At 37.8% G+C, this 22,182-nt stretch overlaps 1 protein-coding gene across 1 annotated transcript; it reads left to right on the top strand.

The window, feature by feature from the left end:
- Positions 1 to 2,707: 2,707 nt before the first annotated feature.
- LOC128855133 (glutamate receptor ionotropic, kainate 2) lies at positions 2,708 to 20,900 on the top strand. The gene is made up of 13 exons (XM_054089787.1): positions 2,708 to 3,030; positions 3,514 to 3,669; positions 11,244 to 11,338; positions 11,510 to 11,599; positions 11,732 to 11,889; positions 15,294 to 15,969; positions 16,036 to 16,205; positions 16,266 to 16,526; positions 16,588 to 16,719; positions 16,785 to 16,983; positions 18,486 to 18,597; positions 18,671 to 18,790; positions 18,867 to 20,900. The coding sequence occupies exons 1-13, from the start codon at positions 2,913 to 2,915 to the stop codon at positions 19,160 to 19,162; spliced, it is 2,583 nt and encodes an 860-aa protein (XP_053945762.1). The 5' UTR covers positions 2,708 to 2,912; the 3' UTR covers positions 19,163 to 20,900.
- Positions 20,901 to 22,182: the final 1,282 nt, after the last annotated feature.

Raw genomic sequence — 22,182 nt, 5'->3', positions numbered from 1 at the left:
TGCGCAAGCCAACATAAATTAAATAATACACAGTTATATTCGACATACAATACATGTATTTATTTTACTAATATACGTTCTATATATAATAAATTTATGACTTATAGTGCTTATACTTATGCATAACTACATCCATGTTCACACCTATCAATCGTAACAAAATTTTTTGCAGTCATAATGGCAAATCACAAGCGGCTTAAAAAAACAACGAAACAGTAATAGTACATTATTATATAAATAAAATATGGGCAGATAAAAAGAGCATATTTAATGAGAAGGTTGACATTCTGATAATTTTTTGAATATTTGCAGTATAATTTGATACAGTCATTCGAATACAGTTATCCAAATGTATATCTGTAAGCCCATTGCGGTATTTATTTTTAATAAATTTCATATTGGAAAAAGAAGATTCACACAAATAAGTTGAACTGAATAACGCTTTCACTTTCAACGCAACACGACATAAAACTGAATACTTATCTTTACTTACTAAAGTCCATATACATTTTGTATTTGAACCTAAAGATTTTAAAGTCAAGTCACTTTGAAAAGCAATCAGTTCCATTTCTGTCACAGCAATGTCTTCGCCAAAGTTGTTCATAACACAAGTTGCAAACTGTTGTATATCAATGTCCATGAAGGGTGAAACAACAAATTGCGTCACTAAAGCAATTTCGCTGAAATCCTTGTAACGATTTTTGAAGTTTTCCTTCAAGTTAGAAACTATTTCCATATGATATTTACTGTCATAGGGCTCTAATAGGTTTTTGGATATCTTTTCGGAAAGAATAGGAAAATGCTTAGTATCGCGGTTTTTTAGGTTTTGTTCCCAAAATTCAAGTTTTGTAATAAATGCATTTGTGTCAGAAATCATTTCCGCTAATTCTTTATCCCTGCCTTGAAGCTGCAAGTTAAGCTCATTTAATTTCTCTGTAATGTCCACAAGAAAACCAAAATCTCTGAGCCAAGTCGAATTTTCCAGTTCAGAAATCGGTTCATCGCGTTCTTTGAAAAATTGGAGTATAGCAGGCAGGACATCATTGAAACGTTTGAGCACTCGTCCTCTGCTTAACCATCGCACTTCAGAGTGAAGAAGTAGCTCTCCGTATTGATAGTCAATTTCATCAGCCAAGGTTTTAAATAATCTTCTTTGTAACGCTTGAGCTCTAATCTTGTTCACAATTTTCACCACCAGTTTCATAACGTTGTTCAAGTTTAGAAAATTTCCACATAATGCTTGCTGATGTGTAATACAGTGGTAACTAAGAAATTGTGGAAAACTTTCATCCTTATGACATAGCGCCACGAGCCCCTTATCACAACCCACCATAGCTGGAGCACCGTCAGTTGTCAGGCCTACCATTTTTGATATTGGAACTTTCTCAGAAGAGATGAGATTTTTTAAATGAGAAAACAGCTCTAGCCCAGTAGTATGTCCTTTGAGTGGAATAAACTTCAAAAGATCTTCTTTAATTGTAAAATCACTAAAAGCCATCCTGACAAATATGGCCATCTGTGAGGTGTCAACTACATCTGTTAATTAAATACAGTTATCTAAGTCACTTCTTAACTGTAAAAAATATCATTGCTCATTACTTCTACTCGCCTCATCACTGTATTAGCAGAAAGTTGCATAGGTTTTATAGCAGACACTATTTCGTCTTTATTTCTAAAGTTGGCGAATAAAGAATCTGCAGCTTCCAGAATTGCATTTGCGAGCTACCGGTAGTTCGCGATCGACGGGTTGGCGACCACTGTCGTAGAGGATCGTAAGGTTAGGTTAGGTGGTGTTGGCCGATGTGTAAAAGGATTTCCCTTAGATATTGTGTTACCAGTGCTCTGAATTTGGAGTCGAATTATTATTTTATGTAATTCGTGTTGCACGTGTTCGCGAATTGTAAGAAGCCGTTTAGCCTTTGTCAGCAATATTCTGCATAGATGAAAAATATGTTGGTCCTAGGCACATTTGTCGAGTCCTACAAAGAGTAAGGCAGTGGCAAAGCAGGTGTTCCAAAGTACCCAAAGTCTTCCTAATCTCAATTCCGCCAGGAGTATAGAATATGTATTTAAGTGTAAAATGTAGTACTGTGATGATTAATATTGAAATGGAAAATCAAAAAGATTATAATCATTTAGTTATAGCGCAAGCATTGAGGTAACATTGAATCTGTTTTTAGTAAAAAAAAATAGTAGAGCAGTAATTCTTGCGACATGCAAACCTCACCAAGCAGTGACTTGTTTGCGCAGCCAAATGTTCTCAAAAAACGCATGAAGACTGTTCTCATTTCAAGTTTGCCAGATATGGGTATCAATTTAAAAAAAGTGTTTTCTCAAATATTCTTAACACAGTGAAAATCAAATAACCAGGCCAGTGTCAAAATTCGCAACACCGGATCTAGGCATCGATAAAGCAGCTTCAACTTCCGCCATAAATTCCGCTTTTACTAAAAACTTCCTTGTAGCTTCCAACTCAAAAGCTCTGACAACCACTTGGTCGAGCATAGCTTCACTCCTATGGCACAGCATCCACTGCGCAGTTGCTAAAACTGTCATTTACAATACACTGTCATGTTTCATTCGGCACCCCCTTCTGGCCGACGGGCACACAGTGGCACTATTCGCAACAATACAGCATCCATTCAACGCACAGTAGATGCTTTCCCATGCGTCACAATGCGTTCAGTACCATTCCAGCTGTCAACGTATACAAAACATTTGTGCAGAAAAAGAAGCGCTCATGTGTGTGTGTGTCAAAAATAAGCAATAAAACAAATTATAAAAAATAGTTTAGCCAAGTTAAAGCGTCTGTTGTAAATTAAAACAGAAATACCTTGAAAGTTTAAAAATAAAAAGTGTGCTTTGAGACAGTGTAGAGTAGTGCGGAGCTTAACGCCTGCCGCTGCGTCGGAATGCAGCCGTTGATATCAGCGCCATGGCGTTGGCGCTACCTTCGTCTAAGCCTTTGTCTCGCCATGCTCGACATGCAGCTGCGATATGTGTTGGCGCTGCCCGACGTCATTAAAATTGGTAAAGGAAGAGTTAAAAATAACTACTTTGCCAAGTGGGCTTATCAGACGCCTGCCTGCAGAGCTCATTCAACGCCAATATGGTCAATCGCATGCATTCTTCTTTATTTTCATCAATCCACTTATGTTTATAGATTTACTGATTGCATTAAATTTATTACTTTAATATTATTATACTCACGCTACGTATGAAGAAAGTAACATAAATGGGTCGTGCGCATACAATGAAGTTGTATGGTTGTGTGTGCGTGAATGTACGGAAATTGCGCTTTGCCTTCCATTCACTTTAACCGAGAGGAAGGAAATTAATAATGCGCACCCACCACTTTTGTTTACCTTTCATGTTTATCTTTTTTTATCCTTTTTCCGAATAGTCTTCTTATCCGAACTCTCCTCCTCCAACTACATCTCGCCTACTACTCTTTCTTACTTTTCCACGCAAACATAATCACACACCGCAAATTACCCATTCTAATACCCCCAGGTGGCCTATTTCATCCTACCGATGACACACAGGAACTGGCGTTCCGTCAGGCTGTCGAGCACATCAACTCTGATCGATTAATATTGCCGCGTTCCAAGTTGGTGGCGCAAATCGAGCGTATCTCGCCGTTTGATAGCTTCCATGCGGGAAAAAGGGGTAAGTACTCTTAAGATTATGCGATTTTATTTATAAGCATTTCAAGGGGGTGTACACTTATCAATGTGGTAGCAGCTATTTATAATAAAAAACAACAATTTGATGTAACTTATTACTGCCGCTCTTGCAGGAAAACTTACTGAGGTGCTTTTAAGAGTTTGTTGTTTAAAGTGCGAAATCGCGTAACTGACATTTGCGACACAAATGAGATTTGCTCACCGCAAGCTCATTTTTCATAAAAGAGAATATGTGTACTGTTTCAGTTTGAATTAAGTAGAATTAATTATAAAATTAGCCAAAAATGGTTTTATTTTATAAAGAATAAGGAATAAGAAAGATAAAAGAAAGCCGCTTGGGAATAAGACTGTTTTTGTAAGCTCACATGAGCGGTTTTCATTTTAAACAACAATTTTTCTTTTCATAATTGGTATATAACATTGGTTGATTAGGGCTGTAGATTCAAATGACAGGTTAGTTATAATCTTTTCAACACAAAAAAAAAGCTAATGAGGTCAATGGTTAGTTACTATTGTTCTTCTGTGCTAATTACTCCCTACTCACTTAGCTATGCCGGTCGGCTTTCTCCGCGGTTCCTCTGTACTATCACTTAAGAGTTCAAAAGCCTATTATTCTTACAGTAATAAAAGAAGAAAACTCATCAAAAAATTAAAGGCAAATTAAATTAAATTCACACTTTTTTTGATTCCTCTAAAATAGTTTTAAATAAATATTTAGTAAAAAGTTAACAATACTCCAGTGAATGAATTGGCATGATCTGGCTGGGTTATGTTAAAAATAAATAATAGTTACGAACACTTCTGTTAGGTATTTGGCCGAGCTCCTGCTCCTATTTATGGTTTGCGTCCCCATGCTGTTCCCCAAATCGAGGGACCTACAGTTTTCAGCCGACACCGAACGGCAAATTAGTCTTTATGAGGAGATTTTTTATGGCAAAAATACACTCGGAAGTTTGTCATTGCCTGCCGAGGGGCGACCAGTATTGGAAAAAAAAAAAATTTTCTATCATTTTCGTGTTTCATATATCGCCCCCTAAGTATTAAAACAGCCTATAAATTTTTTGATGTTTTGAGAAAATGAATTTCAAACTTTTTGTCGAAAACAGCTCTCACTCAAATCTCGTTATGTCTGTAAATATTTATTATTTTTTGACTGACGTTTTGACTCACTTTGTGGAACTAGAATTTGACAAAATTTTGAACACATATAAAATCGACGATGGAGAATCCAAATATTCAATAAAAAAATAATAGCCTATGAGCACATAGGCTATTGTTATACTAAGGGGACGATACAGAGTGTTTCGAACCTATGTCCAACATTCGGAACACGCGTCAACCTATTCAAAAAGAGTTCACTTGTTGCGACATAAGTTCATTGGAGTGTCTAGGAATGCCTTCCCTGAGTCCTATACCTGCAAGTTCTTAGATTTAACCAGGACTTCCTTTTAATGAGTTGAATTGGCGTTTCCAGCAAGACTGCGTCTAAACTAAACTGCTCGAAGGAGTCAATCGGCGGAAATCTGAAGTATTTTGTTCGAAGTTCAGAGCACCTCAGACAACTAAAGAGTAACAGTTCATTGTGAAATCATGAGATAAGCGAGAGCAGAAAACAAACAAGGAGAGGAATTGACAGAAGTTTAACCTGCCAATACAGAACATAATTGTGGCTGATTTGCCGTTGTTACCGTGGCGGCCGCATTTTACAAACACACGTAAGCGATGATAGAATATTTATACGAGTATAGCCAAAATTTTGCTTGCGCCGAAACCAAACTATAAAGTGTGATTAATTGAATTAAAATAAGTAAACTCAAACAGATTGAGCGATCTTTATTATTTTTGTGTAGAACCATTCATTTTTTAAAGATAATCCCTTTCAAATATTGGCCGCAACTGCGCCGTAATCCGGTCATCCATAAACACCAATTTTGAATGACTCGCTGTAGGACTTCGGTCAGTATCTCGTGAATAACTTTAGTAATATTGGCTTCCAATGCCTCGAAGTTGGTTTATCCACAAAACATTTAGACTTTACGTACTCCCACAAATAAAAGAGCAAAGATGTGATATCATACGAGACCAATGCACTGGTCCGTGACGAGAGATAGATTGCTCACCGAAACGAGGACGCAGTAAATCCACGCCATAGCTTAGAAACTACTTGATCATTTCGATTCTAGCAAACTGTATTCTAGTATTTTCTTTTTTTATTCCTTTATTATTCCACTTGGGAACATAGGGCTTCAACTATACATTTAAATCTTTTTCTGTTAACCGCTGTTCTCTTTACGACATCCTACGTTTGGTTAACTGTTTCTAGTTCACGAAGGCTGGTACGCCTCCAAGTATTTCGTGGACGACCGGCTCGTCTGTGTCCTTGTGAGTTCCATTCCAATGCTGTTCTGCAAATGCTTTCCCTGTCCTTTCTCATAGTGTGCCCGATCCATCGCCGGTTACGACCACTTATCCGCTTTTGGATTGGATCTTGCTCGGTGATCAGCCACAAGTCCGTATTTCGGATAGTGTTCGGCCAAAAAACTTTACATATTATCCGAAGACATTTATTTGAGAAGTTTTGTAGTTTCTGCGTAATACTTCGCGACACTAGCCACGTGTCACTGCCATGTAAAAGTGTGGATTTTACACATGAGTTGAATACTTTTGTTTTAGTCTTCCAAAGGCTAACCTAGCTTTACTTATGTTTTCTGGTTTTCTGTGTCTTCTTCAGCTCCACCATTCGTTGAAATTATGCTACCGAGATAACAGAAACTTTCAACATACTGCACAATAGTATTTATTATCCCAATATATTCAATAAATCCGTAGATTCCCTTAAGGATTTGAGTATTTTGCTCTGACGTTTGCAAGTTTTATCTGTAAATCTAATGCAGATCTAAAAGCAGGAAAATCTTTGTAATAGGCTCATGGCTATGCTGACGTGAACACACAGAAATAAAATTTAGGCTTATATTTTTTTTACTCTCGTGAGCTATCCTCGGTTATAAAAAAAAACTAAGTTTTAGCTAAGAAATTTTTAGCGGGATGAAAGTTAGGATCAAACTTAATTTCCGCTCGCAGTAAAAAACATAATAACAAAGATCGCCCATAAATTTCCCAAAAACGTGGCGCTACTAGCTTTTTTTATTTTCAAGAAGTTTTTTTAGTGGAATAGAATAGTATAAAAATTCGGGTACGTTACGAGTTCTACCACTTTACATTGTTACATCTAAACCTTTTGATTATTGTCTTTTCTCCGAGAGACCTACGATACTAGGACCATAAATGCATGGAAAAGATGGCCGATACAATACATAATTACAGTTTATCGTCCGAAGCCCTACTATAAATAAAATTGTAAATATACGAGATATACAGATGTTCCAAAAAAAAGGGATGAAAAAAAGGGAGTAGAAAGGACATGTGCATGATATTATCGAAATTATGTATGTATATTACCGTTGGCAAAAAGAAAAGTGAATTTGGTTGTAAAATGAAAAACCTTTATTTATTCTTGTAAATCAATTTCATCCCCTTCAAAATAATCCCCTCTCGATGAAATACACTTACGAGTATGCCAACGATTTTTCCAATCCCCAAAACATGCCCATTAGTCCATTTCCAGTATAGCCATCAGCACCTTCTTCAATTCAGCTTTTATCTCCTGAATCGACTCGAAACGCGTTCCCCGGAGTGGTCTCTTGAGTTTTGGGAATAGCCAGAAGTCACACGGAGCCAAATCAGGCGAATACGGTGGTTGCGGAACGATATGCGTGGAATTTTTGGCGAAATGGTCACGAAGAACGAGTGCAGTGTGAGACGGTGCATTATCCTGATGCAAACCCCAAGAGTTGTTGGCCCATAATTCTGGTCTTTTTAGACGAATTGCTTCACGTAAACGACGCATAATGCTCAAATAATATTCCTTATTAACAGTTTGGCCAGGTGGAAGGAATTCATAGTACACCACACCACGAAAATCGAAAAAAACTGTCATCATGACCTTTATTTTTGAACGACTTTGACGTGCTCTTTTCGGTCTGGCCTCGCCTTTAGCACAATATTCGCTTGATTGGTCGGTTGTTTCAGGGTCGTAAGCATAAATCCAAGTCTCATCTCCCGTAATGATGCATTTGAACTTGTCCTGATAGTCTGAAAGCATTGTTTCACACACATCAGCGCGACGACTTTTTTGAGAGTTTTCGGTACCAAACGAGATTTGACTTTTCGTAGGCCCAAATGATCTTTCAAAATGGTTTTCACAGATCCTTCTGATATTCCGATCATATCAGTAAGGTCTTTAACAGTCAACCGACGATTTTTGAGCACTAACTCCTTCACTTTATTGACGTATTGGTCATCTGTTGACGTCGATGGTCGTCCGGAGCGCTCCAAGTTATCAACACGTTCTCGACCATCTTTGAAGTCTTTGTACCACTTATAAACATTTTTCTGCGACATGGTCGAATCACCAAATGCCTTCTGCAACATGCTAAACGTTTCCGCAGCCGAAATTTCATTCCGCAAACAAAATTTGATGGCACTTCTCTGCTCAATCAAATCAGACATTGTAAAAATCGAAAAATGCACTCTTTGGACGTTTGGTAAACACAAGCGTAAATATATTACTGATAATAACATTCACATGAAAGTTGACCCAGATGTTATTAACAGTGCTGCCAACTCATGAAAAAAAATAATTAGAGTGAAATTTTAATCCCGCGAAGTTTGACAAATAAATTCACCTTACTTTTTGCCCACAGTATAAGTATGCCAATATGGACGGAATGTACGAATATATGTTTCGGTTGGTGGCACGGTTCCGAAAGGTCTAATTAATTTTAATAACTCTACTGCATTTTATGGGTCGACAGCTCCTTATTGGCAGGAACTTCTTCGAATTCAAAAAACTCCACTAACGAGGTCATATCTTGGTGGCCAATTTACGTCACTTCTGCAAGAGTTAACCAGTATATATATATATAATTGGCGCGTACACCCTTTTTGGGTGTTTGACCGAGCTCCTCTACCTATTTGTGGTGTGCGTCTTGATGTTGTTCCACAAATGGAGGGGCCTACAGTTTCAAGCCGACTCCGAACGGCAGATATTTTTTATGAGGAGCTTTTTCATGGCAGAAATACACTCGGAGGTTTGCCATTGCCTGCCGAGGGGTGACCGCTGTGAATTCCGAATGGTAGTCATGGCGATTTTTCATCAGTAATTTAATAATATGCCCTTGGTGTGTCCAACAGACGCCGGTTAGCACGAGAAAAAAACGACGGGCGCGCTTTGTTAAACTCGACCAAAATCGCTTAAGCGGTTATCACGCCAATCAAGAAGAAGAAGAACAGAGTTATCAGACTCATCAATATCTATCTGTCCATATTAGAAAACCCTATACTTATATATCATATTAATAAAACCAGGTGGAAAATCAACTGCTTTAGCGTGCTCTCTAAAACGTTGTATTGTCGAACAGAAACACCAGTTGAAAGTCGGATTCGTGGACTTATTATAAGTATTCACCCCATGGCTATTTTTTCGCACTGTCTACAAACTTGTAAAATGATACACAATATGGACATGACCCCCAGTTCCATGAAAGGGTACATAAAAGAGGCCTTAGACATGGGCCTATTGGAATACTTTTTTTAAATCATAATTTTGAAAACATAACTCAAGCAGCTTAGAAATTTGCTGAGAGGACAAGAACAGTTTTGTCCTTCGCTTACTAAAGATCTCCTTTCCTACGAAATTTCAGATGCATGTCAATGATGGAAAAATATATCATAAAAACAGCCTAACATTCAAAAGCATATACGCGTTTCTATATGAGGATAATAGTCCCGCTGTTATTCCCTGCAGTTTGAAAGTCCTACGGAGCCAAGTATGATTATGGTAGATTACATGATTTAGCCATCCGAGGCAGGGAGTAACTTCGGCTGCCACGTCACCGGAAACTCGCAGAATTCTTCCCGCTCATTTCACACACTCATCCAATCAATTCAGACAATTGTTCAGGCGTTGATTTTTTTCAACACAATCTTAGTTTTTTCGTAAACAAACCGCTATCATAACCCCAGTTAGGTCATCAATTCAACTGATTCCTTCCTGCCGGTTAACGGTCTGATGTTGGCCACACGGCTGCATTCTGTACATCGTGCTACTCAGCCTCCACCAAGAGCAGTATACTGCGGGGAATACTGCTGAAATGGGTCGTTCCTGTTACGTAGAACTGACTGATATGGACAGTTTGCTTATACAGTTAGAGATGAAATTATACTTCTCCCGTAGTAATTCAAGGCTTCCAAAAACGTTAAGCCTCTTCGCCACAATTGCTCACGCTATGTAGTACGAGGGCGGTTCAATAAGTAATCGTGTTTGATGGCAGAGGGCATTGCTGAGGGAAGTTGGTATTAGCATTGTGTGCTGTCATCTATCAAAGGACGACAAAACAAATTTCAGACCGATTGATAGGTTAGTTTGGAGTTGGCAGATATTCGGGTAAGACGTGTTTTGTGATAAAAAAATTGAAAAAATGGTGTCTTCATTTCTAACACGGGTACTTATTAAATCACTCTCGTATGTACTTGACGGCCAAGTCTATAGCGACATTGGCAAAATTGGTCAAAGCGCTGTTTTACAGACACCCTTTTACTACTTATTTACCGACTGTATGCCCACTTTCAAACGTTTTCTTTCCCGTGGCTGTCCTCCAAGCCAATACATCGTAGAATAGCAATGGTATGAAAATCGTTTTGAAGATCCAGTACGAAGCTTTGTCAAATGAAAAAACAAAACACTAGCGGCTTAGGTTTCATTCATATAATATTTTATTAAATTTTACATTACCTCCATTTTTTTAAATAAATCGTCGCATCTATTCATTGGAGTAGACATAAAACAACAATAGTAAGCATTTCTCGTTTCGTTTAAGTTTTGCTCCCGCTAGCAGTATACTCTTATGTAGATAATCGGTTTAAAAAATGATCACTCTTCACAACACGACCTCATTCGCAGCCTGAAATGGTTAGGTCGCGATAAAGCTCAGCCGGAAAATATACGATTTTCCTCCGCCCTTTATCCACAAACACACATCATAAAGACAACAGTAAACGAATAATTGAAAATAAGAACGAGAGCAGCACAACAGTTAAAAATCCTTGCTAGTTGTAAGGCGAAGACAAATTCCGCACACAGACACACCAGAGTAGGAGCACAGCACGCCAGCGAAATGGCAAAGCATCTTTTCGTTTTTACGTAGAAATCAGCTATGAAAACGATACGCCAGAATAGTGAATATAGTGATGGGCAGGGAGGGGGTGTGACAGCGGAGAATTGTTAAAGCTCATAAAGCCCGCCATAAAAGCAAACGAATAACTGTTGTTATCGCCAATTTTGCCGGCGTTTTTTTCGGGCTCTAGTTTTTTTAATTCATTTTTTTTATTCTTTTATTCTGTACACTTACAGACATATTTTTAAATAAATCTGTTGCCTTATCAAAGCACTGAATAAACTGATTTGGTTCGTTTTTTTTCATTTGCCGTTCGTTATAGTTTGCGGTTTGCTGAACATTGGCGTGGCAGCTATATTCGGGCCGCAATCTTCCAACACAGCGAGCCATGTGCAAAGTATCTGCGACAATATGGAGGTATGTAAGGATTAACAGTTAACTACAGTAACTACTATTGCTTGCAAGCAGTCATTGTTACACCAACACTAATACTAATACTAACAAACCAAATGCAAATACCACAGATCTGCTTGCATCACGGCTATGCCACTTCCGTTGTTTTTAAATGCCATTTTTCTGTTGCTGTAGATACCTCACTTGGAGAATCGTTGGGATTACCGCTTGCGACGTGAAAGTTGCCTAGTGAACTTGTATCCGCATCCAAACACACTAGCTAAGGTATGAACAACGTCTATACAAACATGCATTTAGAAACACATTGGCAAAATTTGAGCCACTTAAAATACTGATGTGAGCTTAACTTGCTATTATTAGCCTTCATTTTTTATTGTTTTAATTTTTACTTCGCAGGCTTATGTGGATATCGTCAAGTATTGGGAATGGAAAACCTTCACGATTATCTACGAGAACAATGATGGTATTGTACGGTTACAGGAGTTAATCAAGGCGCATGATAACTCACCGTATCCGATTACAGTACGACAATTGAGTTATTCGGGGGATTACAGGTGAAGGACCTTATATTTGTATTTATATTTACTACAGAGTCTATTTTCATATTTTATATTTATGTCACAGTTTTAATGCCTTGTAACATAAGCAAATGGGATAAATTTAAATTTATTTAATTGTATTTCTCAACATTCCGCTTTAGAATTTTTATTTTATTTATGATTTATTTATTTATTCTGCCGTAAAACTTAGTGAATTTTGTTGTAAAATATTCAGACATAGCTCAATAGGCATAGCTTATAGGATCAATACGGATTATATGGCTCCGAAATGCAATTGAGTGAGGAAATTCCCAACAATAGTAAAAGAAGAGCCGTGGAAAAGAGGAATGAAGTCTAAGCCCAGTACACTTAATATATTTACTAACGGCTCGAAAAATGTTGGACGGAGTAGATGCAGGGATCTATTGCGCAGAGCTAGGCAAGCTGCCTGATCACTGCAGCATCTTTCAAGCAGAAGTCTTTGCTGTATTAAAGGCTGCAGAATTATCATTCGCAAAGACATCGAGCAACTCCAAAATAAATATGTACAAGGTGAAGTCCAATATAAACAAGACTGGCGTCATAAAAATGTTTTTAACGGCACCATCTTTTTACTGAGTTAGCGAGTTGGAAGTTAAATCCCTAGCTGATTTCCAGAGAAAGCATGGTGACATTTGGTTCAGTGGAAGCGAAGTTATTGCGTCTAAAGTGGCAATATGTTTGTGTCATCGGTACAAAAATGGGTTTCGAACAAAGAGCTAATATCAAATCTTGTTTTAAAATCAGTAAAACGCTTACCAAAACATCTGAATTGATGAAAAAAGTTTATGGCGATGATTGTCTATCTCGTGTCAGAGTTCATGAGTGGTTTACACGCTTCAGAGATGGTTGTGAGGACATAAATCACAATGAAAATACGGGCCGCTCAAAATTAGTAATCACCGAAAACTCCATCGAAATTATTTGCAAATTTATCAAAAATGCACCGAAACCATCGATGAAATCCATAGAATCGGAGTTGAATATCTCCAAATCATCGATTTATCGCATTTTAACTGATCATGTGGGCTTAGGAAAGATCTGTGCATGTTTCATTCCGCACAACTTAACTGAGAACCAAAAATTGCTTAGAATTCAATACATATTCACATGACCTCATTAAAGAGACGAAGAGAGCGAACTTCCTTTACAACATTGTAACTGGTGATGAGACGTGGTGTTTCCAACATGAACTTAAAACTAAGCGTCAAAGTGCCGAATGGAAGGCCCCAGACGAGCCACCACCAAAAAAATCGGATTTGAAGAAGAGAAAAATCAAGTCGATGCTCATTTGTTTTTACGATTCCAAGGGAATTGTCCACAAGGAGTTCGTGCCAATTGGTCAAGCCGTCAATTCAATTTTCTATCTTGGCGTTTTGAAGCGTAGAGGCCATCCAGAAGGTTTGTACCGACATCCTGAAAGACATTCTGGTCAATGATCTGAAACACTCTTTCGAAAAGCTTTTAGATCGTGCAAAATAGTGTACCGAGGTCAGAGGGGACTATTTTGAATAAATAAGCTCAAAGCTATCAGATCAAAGATCCGTCGCTTCCTTTTTAGGTCAGTCTTGTTTATTTTAAACTTCACCCTGTATATATAGGGTTTTTCAGTAAGAGCGCTTCAACTTTTGAGCTGTTTTGAATAAAACACAAACGGTTTGACTTTTTTAACTTATTTTTTTTATTATCGAGTTTGAACATATAGATTTAAGTATGAAACTCGATTTCTTTTGCATGACCACCGCGTGCACGTTTTACGAAGTCCAATCGTTGAACCCAATTTTCGACCACTCTTTTGCATAAATCGGCCGAAATTCCAGCAATTTCGCGTTCAATATTGGCTCTGAGCTCACAAATCGTCGCCGGCTTGTTACTGTAGACCAATGACTTCACATAACCCTAAAACGGGACGGCTTGTTAAATGGACCGTAAAATGGCCGTAATGCTCTTAAAGTAGCAGCAACAGAACGATTATTTTCATAAAAAATGTGCACGATTTGCAATCGTTGCTCAAGTGTGTAGCATTCCATGATGAAATGTATACTAATGAAGTTTACAAATGACAAGCGAAAAATAAAAAATATTGCGTCGTTCGCCCTCCCTATCGGAAAAAAGTTGAAGCGCACCTATTGAAAAACCCTATACGTTGACGGTCAAGCAGCGATAAGACAATAAACCTATATGAAATTTCATCTAAAGACGTTCAAACAAGCAGCGAAGCCTTAGAGAGACGGCTGCACATCTATTGAGGACATAAGAGCATTGCAGGAAACGATATTGTAGATGAGATTGCGAAGAGCACAGTTTACTTGCCATTTGAACAAGAAACCGACATACCAAAAGCCTTAAAGACGATCTACAATGGCATCGTTGCGGACATGAAAGGACGGATAGGCAAGAGATGGAACCATCTAGCCACTTGCAAACCCCCGAAAATCGTGTGTACACAGAATGCAGTTAAATACGCCTGATTCGTGCTAGCTCTGCCTTGAAAAGAAAGCAGAACTATCGTAGGTATACTGACAGTCCACAATTGGCTAGCGACACACGCATACAAGATACGAATCAAAACAATGTTAGCCGCAGATTTTCCAAGGAACTGGAAGAGAGAGAAATTTAGAATACCTTCTATGTTCTTGCCCTGCATTAGCTTGAACACGAATGAAATGCTTAAGGGCCTTAATATATGAAAATTTGGTTAAAGCTTCAGAGTTTTCTTAGATTCACAAAACACGTAGACTTATTTCAAGGTGCCTACTAAGGAGAAACGTTAGACCTTTTCGTCCTTTACTCCATCTGGTACCCATTAAGAACCAAAAGATCTTTTTGATGGCTTTCAGTTGGCCGGGTCCACCTAACCTAACTTATTTATTTATTCAGTCAATGAAACAAAAAATTCTTCCTGACAATAAAACAAAAGTACTTTAAATTAATGAAAATAATTAAATGGTAGGATGCACATAGTAGTTCATAGCATAGAAATGGGATAAAACTTGGTTCCGATAGAGTTCTCATCCAGGCAGCGTACTTGGCGTAGTTAGATTTTAAAAATCTGGCCTAAAAAGGTTACGCATAGGAACATTAAAGTAAATTCTTTTCAGAAGGTTAGGACAGTCCACTGATGCACTCAAAAGAATGACAACAAAAGAGCAAGTAAGATAGACAGATCTCTAAGCAGCTAATTGTAATTTTTTTTTTTTTTTTTGTATCAGCTCTAAGCCTTTTGCTCATAACTGCTATACTACGTACCTTTGAACACAGATCTAAATATAGCTTTATAACTATTTATGTATGTAATTTATGTTCACTTACTCTCTTCAAATATTTATGAAATGCATCAAAAATTAACTACATTTACTCATTCTCCTCTTCCACCACAGGCCACTGCTCAAACAAATCAAAAACTCCGCCGAAGCACACATCGTACTCGACTGTTCCACCGATAAAATTTACGAAGTACTCAAACAAGCCCAACAAATTGGCATGATGAGCGACTATCATAGCTATCTGATTACCTCACTTGATCTGCATACCATCAACTTAGACGAATTCCGTTATGGTGGCACAAACATAACCGGCTTTCGTCTGATTAACGAGAAGGTCGTCTCGGATGTGGTGCGTCAATGGAGTTTTGACGATAAAGGCTTACAACGCTCGGCGAATTTGAGTACGGTGCGAGCGGAGACTGCGCTCATGTATGATGCGGTACATCTGTTCTCAAAAGCACTACACGATTTGGACACTTCACAGCAAATAGATATACATCCCATCAGCTGTGATGGACAGAATACGTGGCAGCATGGTTTTAGTCTAATCAACTATATGAAGATTGTCGAAATGAAGGGTCTAACAAATGTGATAAAATTTGATCATCAAGGCTTTCGCACCGATTTCGTGTTGGATATTATCGAGTTAGGGCCGACTGGTATACGCAAAATTGGCACGTGGAACTCAACATTACCGGAGGGTATCAACTTTACGCGTACCTACAGCCAAAAACAGCGCGAAATTGAAGCGAACTTGAAGAACAAAACGCTTACGATTACAACAATATTGGTGCATAGAAATTTAGCTACATTTTTATAAAGATTTGCGACTGTGTAATATTTTTTCTTTTTGTAGAGCAATCCGTATTGCATGCGCAAAGAATCGGCAGTACCACTCTCGGGCAATGATCAGTTCGAGGGTTACGTTGTTGATCTCATACATGAAATTTCAAAGGCTTTGGGATTTAATTACAAAATACGACTGGTGCCGGACGGCAACTATGGAAGTTTTAACAAACAAAATGGGTATAATAATCGATACATTTTAGTGACCAAAAATGTTTTAAAACAATTTTCTTGATCCAGCGAATGGAACGGCATGATACGCGAGCTGTTGGAGCAACGCGCCGATCTTGCAGTTGCCGATCTGACCATCACCTTTGAGCGTGAACAAGCGGTAGACTTCACCATGCCCTTCATGAACTTGGGTGTCTCAGTGCTTTATCGTAAGCCCGTCAAACAGCCGCCGAATTTATTTTCATTCCTTTCGCCGCTTTCGCTGGATGTTTGGATTTATATGGCCACAGCTTATTTGGGCGTTTCAGTACTGCTCTTCATTTTGGCGCGGTAAATATTAATAGGAAGTGTTGCTTTCTTCTCTTCATATTCAAAACTGTTTATCTTTCAGCTTCACACCCTACGAATGGCCTGCATATGCTGATGCGCACGGCGAAAAAATCGAGAGCCAATTTACTCTCATGAATTGCATGTGGTTTGCCATTGGTTCGTTAATGCAGCAAGGCTGTGACTTTTTGCCCAAGTACGTGTTGTGGCTTCGTAATACAATATTTTCCAAATCTTCTAAACCAATTATGTTTTACTTAGAGCTTTGTCAACACGCATGGTGGCTGGCATATGGTGGTTCTTCACTTTGATCATGATCTCCTCGTACACCGCCAATTTGGCTGCTTTTCTCACTGTGGAACGTATGGACTCGCCCATCGAGAGTGCTGAAGATCTGGCCAAACAGACGCGAATTAAATATGGTGCTTTGAAGGGTGGCAGCACGGCAGCATTCTTCAGAGTGAGTACTTCAATTTGGTATTGAAATTGAGGAAACAGTTCCATGAAAGCTTGGAATTATCTCAATTGCGCAATGGATAAAGTATAAGATGCGCTTTTTGATGAGATAATCTGAGTTATTAGGTATTAAGGCACAGTAGCAAGGGAATTGAGACTTACAGCAATTTTCATATCCCGATATCACACCTCCAATTCCGATACCCAAAGCACCCTCAAAATCCCTAATGAAGGCTAAGAGTTCCTTGATAACTTCTTTCCTAACATTCAGCGATAATTTTCTAAAAACTATTATTAATCCAGACCCAGCCGCGGTCGAGAGTACACATAAAATGTGTTGGAAGGTATCATCTTCCTCCCAACATAGTCGATATTTTATTTCAATAAACGGACCCATCCGGTGCAGATGCGAAGCAACAGCTCATGACCCTTGAGGTAATATGTGAGCAACCGTAATTCGGCTCTACTTAATTCATTTTTATCATTCATACTATATTAAAAAGGTTATTCAGAGAAACAGGCAGTTCATCGGCCACCTCGTTTGTCGCATTGTATATTTCTTGTCAGAATCTTAAGGGTTTCATAACATTCTCTAATAGTCCAGAGACCAATAGTGAGTTTAAGACCAATAGGATCCCAGTCTGAAGCACCGTTCGTCATACACCCAACGTCATGGAGTTAATTTATCCAACATTCTTAGTCTGGAAATTTTGAATAAGAATTTTTTGTCGCATAAGATTTTTCAGCCATTAGATCAGAAATTTGGTATCTTCCAGAACACTTGTTAGTGACAATCCCCTGAAGTTGCTCCAACAGATAAACAGATAACCGCGTAACTGTTATTTGTTACAGTATGCACAGGAACCTCGAGGGATAGACTTCTTGCTTGAATTTCTAGATTTCAAAATCTTATGGTGTCCTACCCATGTATACATACACACCAATATCTCTAACCGCGATAAGAGATTTATTCAAAGCACTTATGCCATTTTTTTGTCTCGTGATTCAATTCACTCTCAAGCACACTGAGCTGGATATTCAATTTATGGAATTTCGCGCTAGTAGACAATAATTCTAAATCGCACGTCCAGCTTTCCTTTGTTATCAAACCCATCTTGCATGAGTCCAACTTCAATGAGACTTTCTTTTGAGACCCAATTAGCTCAAAAGATTTTTGAAGTTATCCACAAGACTGCGTTATGATACCGCCTTTTATACGAGTCCAAATATGCCTGTCCGACTATTTCCATCAATGCATCCTCTAATAAAATCCCATATCCTTGTAAGTAAAGAGAAAAAAAATGGAATCAGTTGTGTGAGCAATCACGCATAATTTTTATTCAATTCATATGCAATAACCCCAAATACTCGTATCTTATGACGAAGTTATCTAGTAACTGTACAACCGAATGTTAGGCGCTTAATTTATTTAAAATTGTTTATAGAATTAACTTAGACTATGAAATTTCATTTGCCTAAATTTGTGCCTCGAACTCTACCCACCAGGAATCGAAAATCTCAACATATCAACGCATGTGGTCTTTCATGGAGTCCGCTCGGCCTTCTGTATTCACTTCAACCAATGCTGAGGGTGTGGATCGAGTGGCTAAGGGTAAAGGTATGTATGCCAACCAAAGCAGCAGAAGCCAACAATTCACATACTCACATAACTACAAATTATTGAATTACAGGTTCATATGCCTTTCTCATGGAGTCTACATCCATTGAATATGTGACCGAACGTAATTGTGAGCTGACACAAGTGGGCGGCATGCTGGACACCAAAGGCTATGGCATTGCAGCGCCACCCAGTAAGAAAGACGAAACCCATTTACTTATCATATAAAATACATAGGAAAGAATAACACGTTCTATACTACATTGCAGATTCCCCTTATCGCACCGCCATCAACGGCGTGATACTCAAGCTGCAGGAGGAAGGCAAATTGCATATACTGAAAACGAAGTGGTGGAAGGAGAAGCGTGGCGGTGGCAGTTGTCGCGTAGAAACATCGAAATCCTCATCTGCGGCGAATGAGTTGGGTTTGGCGAACGTGGGTGGGGTGTTCGTAGTGCTAATGGGCGGCATGGGCGTGGCGTGTGTAATTGCTGTGTGTGAATTTGTGTGGAAATCGCGAAAGGTCGCTGTCGAAGAGCGGCTAAGTGCAATTTTGCATGAATGAGAATAGATATAGTAAATCCAAGATGAATGGGTTTAAGCTAAGCAAAGCACACAGAGAAAATACCAAGGGAATTGGAGAGAAAAATTGGTATAAGAAAAAGCATAACTGGAAAAGTAAGAAAGGAAGAAGTAAACAAAAAATAGGAAAAAGCATTAAACTTGATAGCGAAATCGACATACAATTACTTACGAAGGAAATTAATTTCTTCTTCTAATACATTTACAGTGATTTTTAGTATAGGAATACGCAGTACATGCAGACATCATTTATAATTTTACATGCATACGTACATACTTAGATAATTAAGGACGGAAGCAGTGTTTCAAATGAGCATTTAGTATTAGTGCTATGTAGTTAGCAACACGCATTTTATGTACATATATGCGCATACATTAGGGTGGGTGCATTTTTTTCGACTTCGACTCAAAGGCAATTTTCAGCTTTTCCAAATTTTAAAGGAGACTGACTTCAATACATACGAGGATTAGCCCTTTGAACTCGAGGCCTTTCTCGCTTGCGCAAACCAGTAACTCAACACGATTTCCAAAATAGATATACATTTTACAGGAACTTTAAAAATATTTATAAACAAACCTGCTTATTCAAATAATGAAATTTCACCAGTTTATTCATTTATTTATACATATGTCGAAAACAACAAACTTTGATAAACATTACACCCTGAATCAATTTTGGTGTGATATTTATTGAAATAATAGGCTAGGTGCGTCCTAGGCTTATCGCAGTAATGCGAAATTTCCCGCCTATCTCCAGACGTGTTACAGTCAGAACAAACCTTGCAGTCCCTTTTTGGATAAGACCGTAGTGCCGTAGCAGTGCTGTTCGATTTAAGACTTCAAATAACTCGGGCGCTGCAGCAGCGCTGCTCTAGTTGACACTTCAAATCAGCCTGGCGCCTCTGGAATGCAATTGGTTAGAGAGTCCCGGTGTTCTAGAGCTCGAAAATTTAGGGTATTTTCAGGAATTTTTTTACAATAAAAAAACGAAAATCAATATTTAAATTTTTAAAATTTTTCATTAACCTCTTTTACATACAAAAATGAATTTTTTTTTTTTAATTTTAATAATTTTAAAAATGGCTCTGAAGTTGACTCACCTAAAAAATTGTACCTCGACGGTGTGTCCATTTTGACTCCTTTAGTTATTTGAAACACAAAAACCAAATTAATCAATATGACTGTAGCTATGAACCGCTACTAGAATAAAAATAAAAAAATTGACAAAATGTCGCGGTTTTGAATTTGACACTCTAAAAATCCGGTTTTTTCAATTTTTTAATAAAAAAAAAAAAACGAAATAATCATAAGATTTTAGGACGGACGAAAGCCATTGATGTTCTAAACAACATACAATATTAAAATTTCAGAAGATTCGCTTGAATAGTTTTTTTTTGACAACACCAGGCCGAAAAAATTAGTTTGGAGTGGATATTTTCCATTGAAGCCGCCGCGTGACGAATCTGACTCTACCTGCTAAAACGTCTATAGAATTGAAAATACTGGGAATATCCTTCCAAAAATTTTAAAGTATGTTCTTAAAAGTCTTTCGAAATATCAGAAAAACAAAACAATTTTTTTGGAAATTCTAGACCACCGGGACCCCTTACTTACTTAGTTACTTTGAAGGTTATTTTTTTTAATACAAACTTGTACTTTGTTGATTTTTTGGTATACATTATTCGGTATAAATTGAATATTTAAAGAATCGCAAGATGGCACTACGCAGCAAATCAGTAATATTAAATTTTTCTCCATGTAATTTTATAATGGAAGAACCAAACTAGAACTTGTAAAAAAACATACAATTTTCAATCAAAAATAATTTTAAAAAAATTTTCGAATCATAATTTTTTTGTACAATTAATGACGATTTATAAATATTTTAGTTTTATATCCCTTTCACTTTCAACTCGAAGTGTCTTTTCTTCTTACAATTTCATATAGAGTCGGTGTCTGCCAGGAAGTCAGGACCGCAAAAAAATTGCAACGGGGCAGTGAGTAACGGGTTTGCGGGTGGTGATTAGCTGATCTACTTCCCCCGATTAAACACAATTGCGACGGGGACGGAAAACACTATTGCGAAGTGCGATTTTCGGCTGACATTTTGTGGTTACAATAAAATTAATTTCTCTCGTTTGCTATATTTGTGAAGCAACTCGTTACAGATCATTGTTAAAAAAACCTCCTTTCTAAATGATTGATAATATGCAGGGTTCTGTGCAAATCGAATATTATTTGCTTGTTATTTGCCTGCTGTTGCTTGTAAACAAAGAAGTTACCATTAAGTAATCAGAAAAGCGGCCCTAAGTCTTCAGCCCGGCAGAGAAAATAGAAATGAATCTAATTATTTTGCCGCCGTAAAAATAACAAACCATCCTCGCCGCAATTCTGTGCTATTTCATGCTAGTTAATGTGTTCTAATTTTGCCAGCGGGTATCCGTCAACCCGTTACCCGCTGTCCTCTGCAATTCTGTTCAAGTGGGCAAAGAAATCGCTCCATAAAAAATAGCCTACCCTAATGTTCGTACGTACACATACTAGCCTTACAATTTACTGCAGCTACATTCGTACTTATATCCTAGTAAATTCGCAAATCTTTAGGAACTAACAGTGATTCCGCAACTATCAGCTGGCTTCCTGTTCAAGTGGTGAATGAAACAAGGGCGACACCTTAAAAGGTGTCACTCATCTCCCCATTTCCTTACTTCTTTCATTCATCACAAAATTCATACCATATAGGTATTTCAGTAAGATCAGAAGATAGATTTGTTAGACAATCTGTAACAATAAACTATCTAGGCATTTCGCTAGTCTGTAGAATTCAACCAATTCAGTAGAGAAACTAACTTCTCTTAGCTATTTTCACTACAATTTGCTGAGCTAGGTAGAAATAAAATGTACAACTGATATCTATAAACCTATACATATTTTTTTTTATTCAACTAAACCATTTTCATTAAATTGTATCTTAAAATTAGATACTCATAGTTTGGAAATTGG

The sequence above is a fragment of the Anastrepha ludens genome, chromosome 2 (genome assembly GCF_028408465.1).
Source record: "Anastrepha ludens isolate Willacy chromosome 2, idAnaLude1.1, whole genome shotgun sequence".
In the NCBI taxonomy this organism is placed as follows: domain Eukaryota; kingdom Metazoa; phylum Arthropoda; class Insecta; order Diptera; family Tephritidae; genus Anastrepha; species Anastrepha ludens.
The sequence above is the reverse complement of the archived record's forward strand: the minus strand, read 5'-3'. Positions and strand labels throughout refer to the sequence as shown.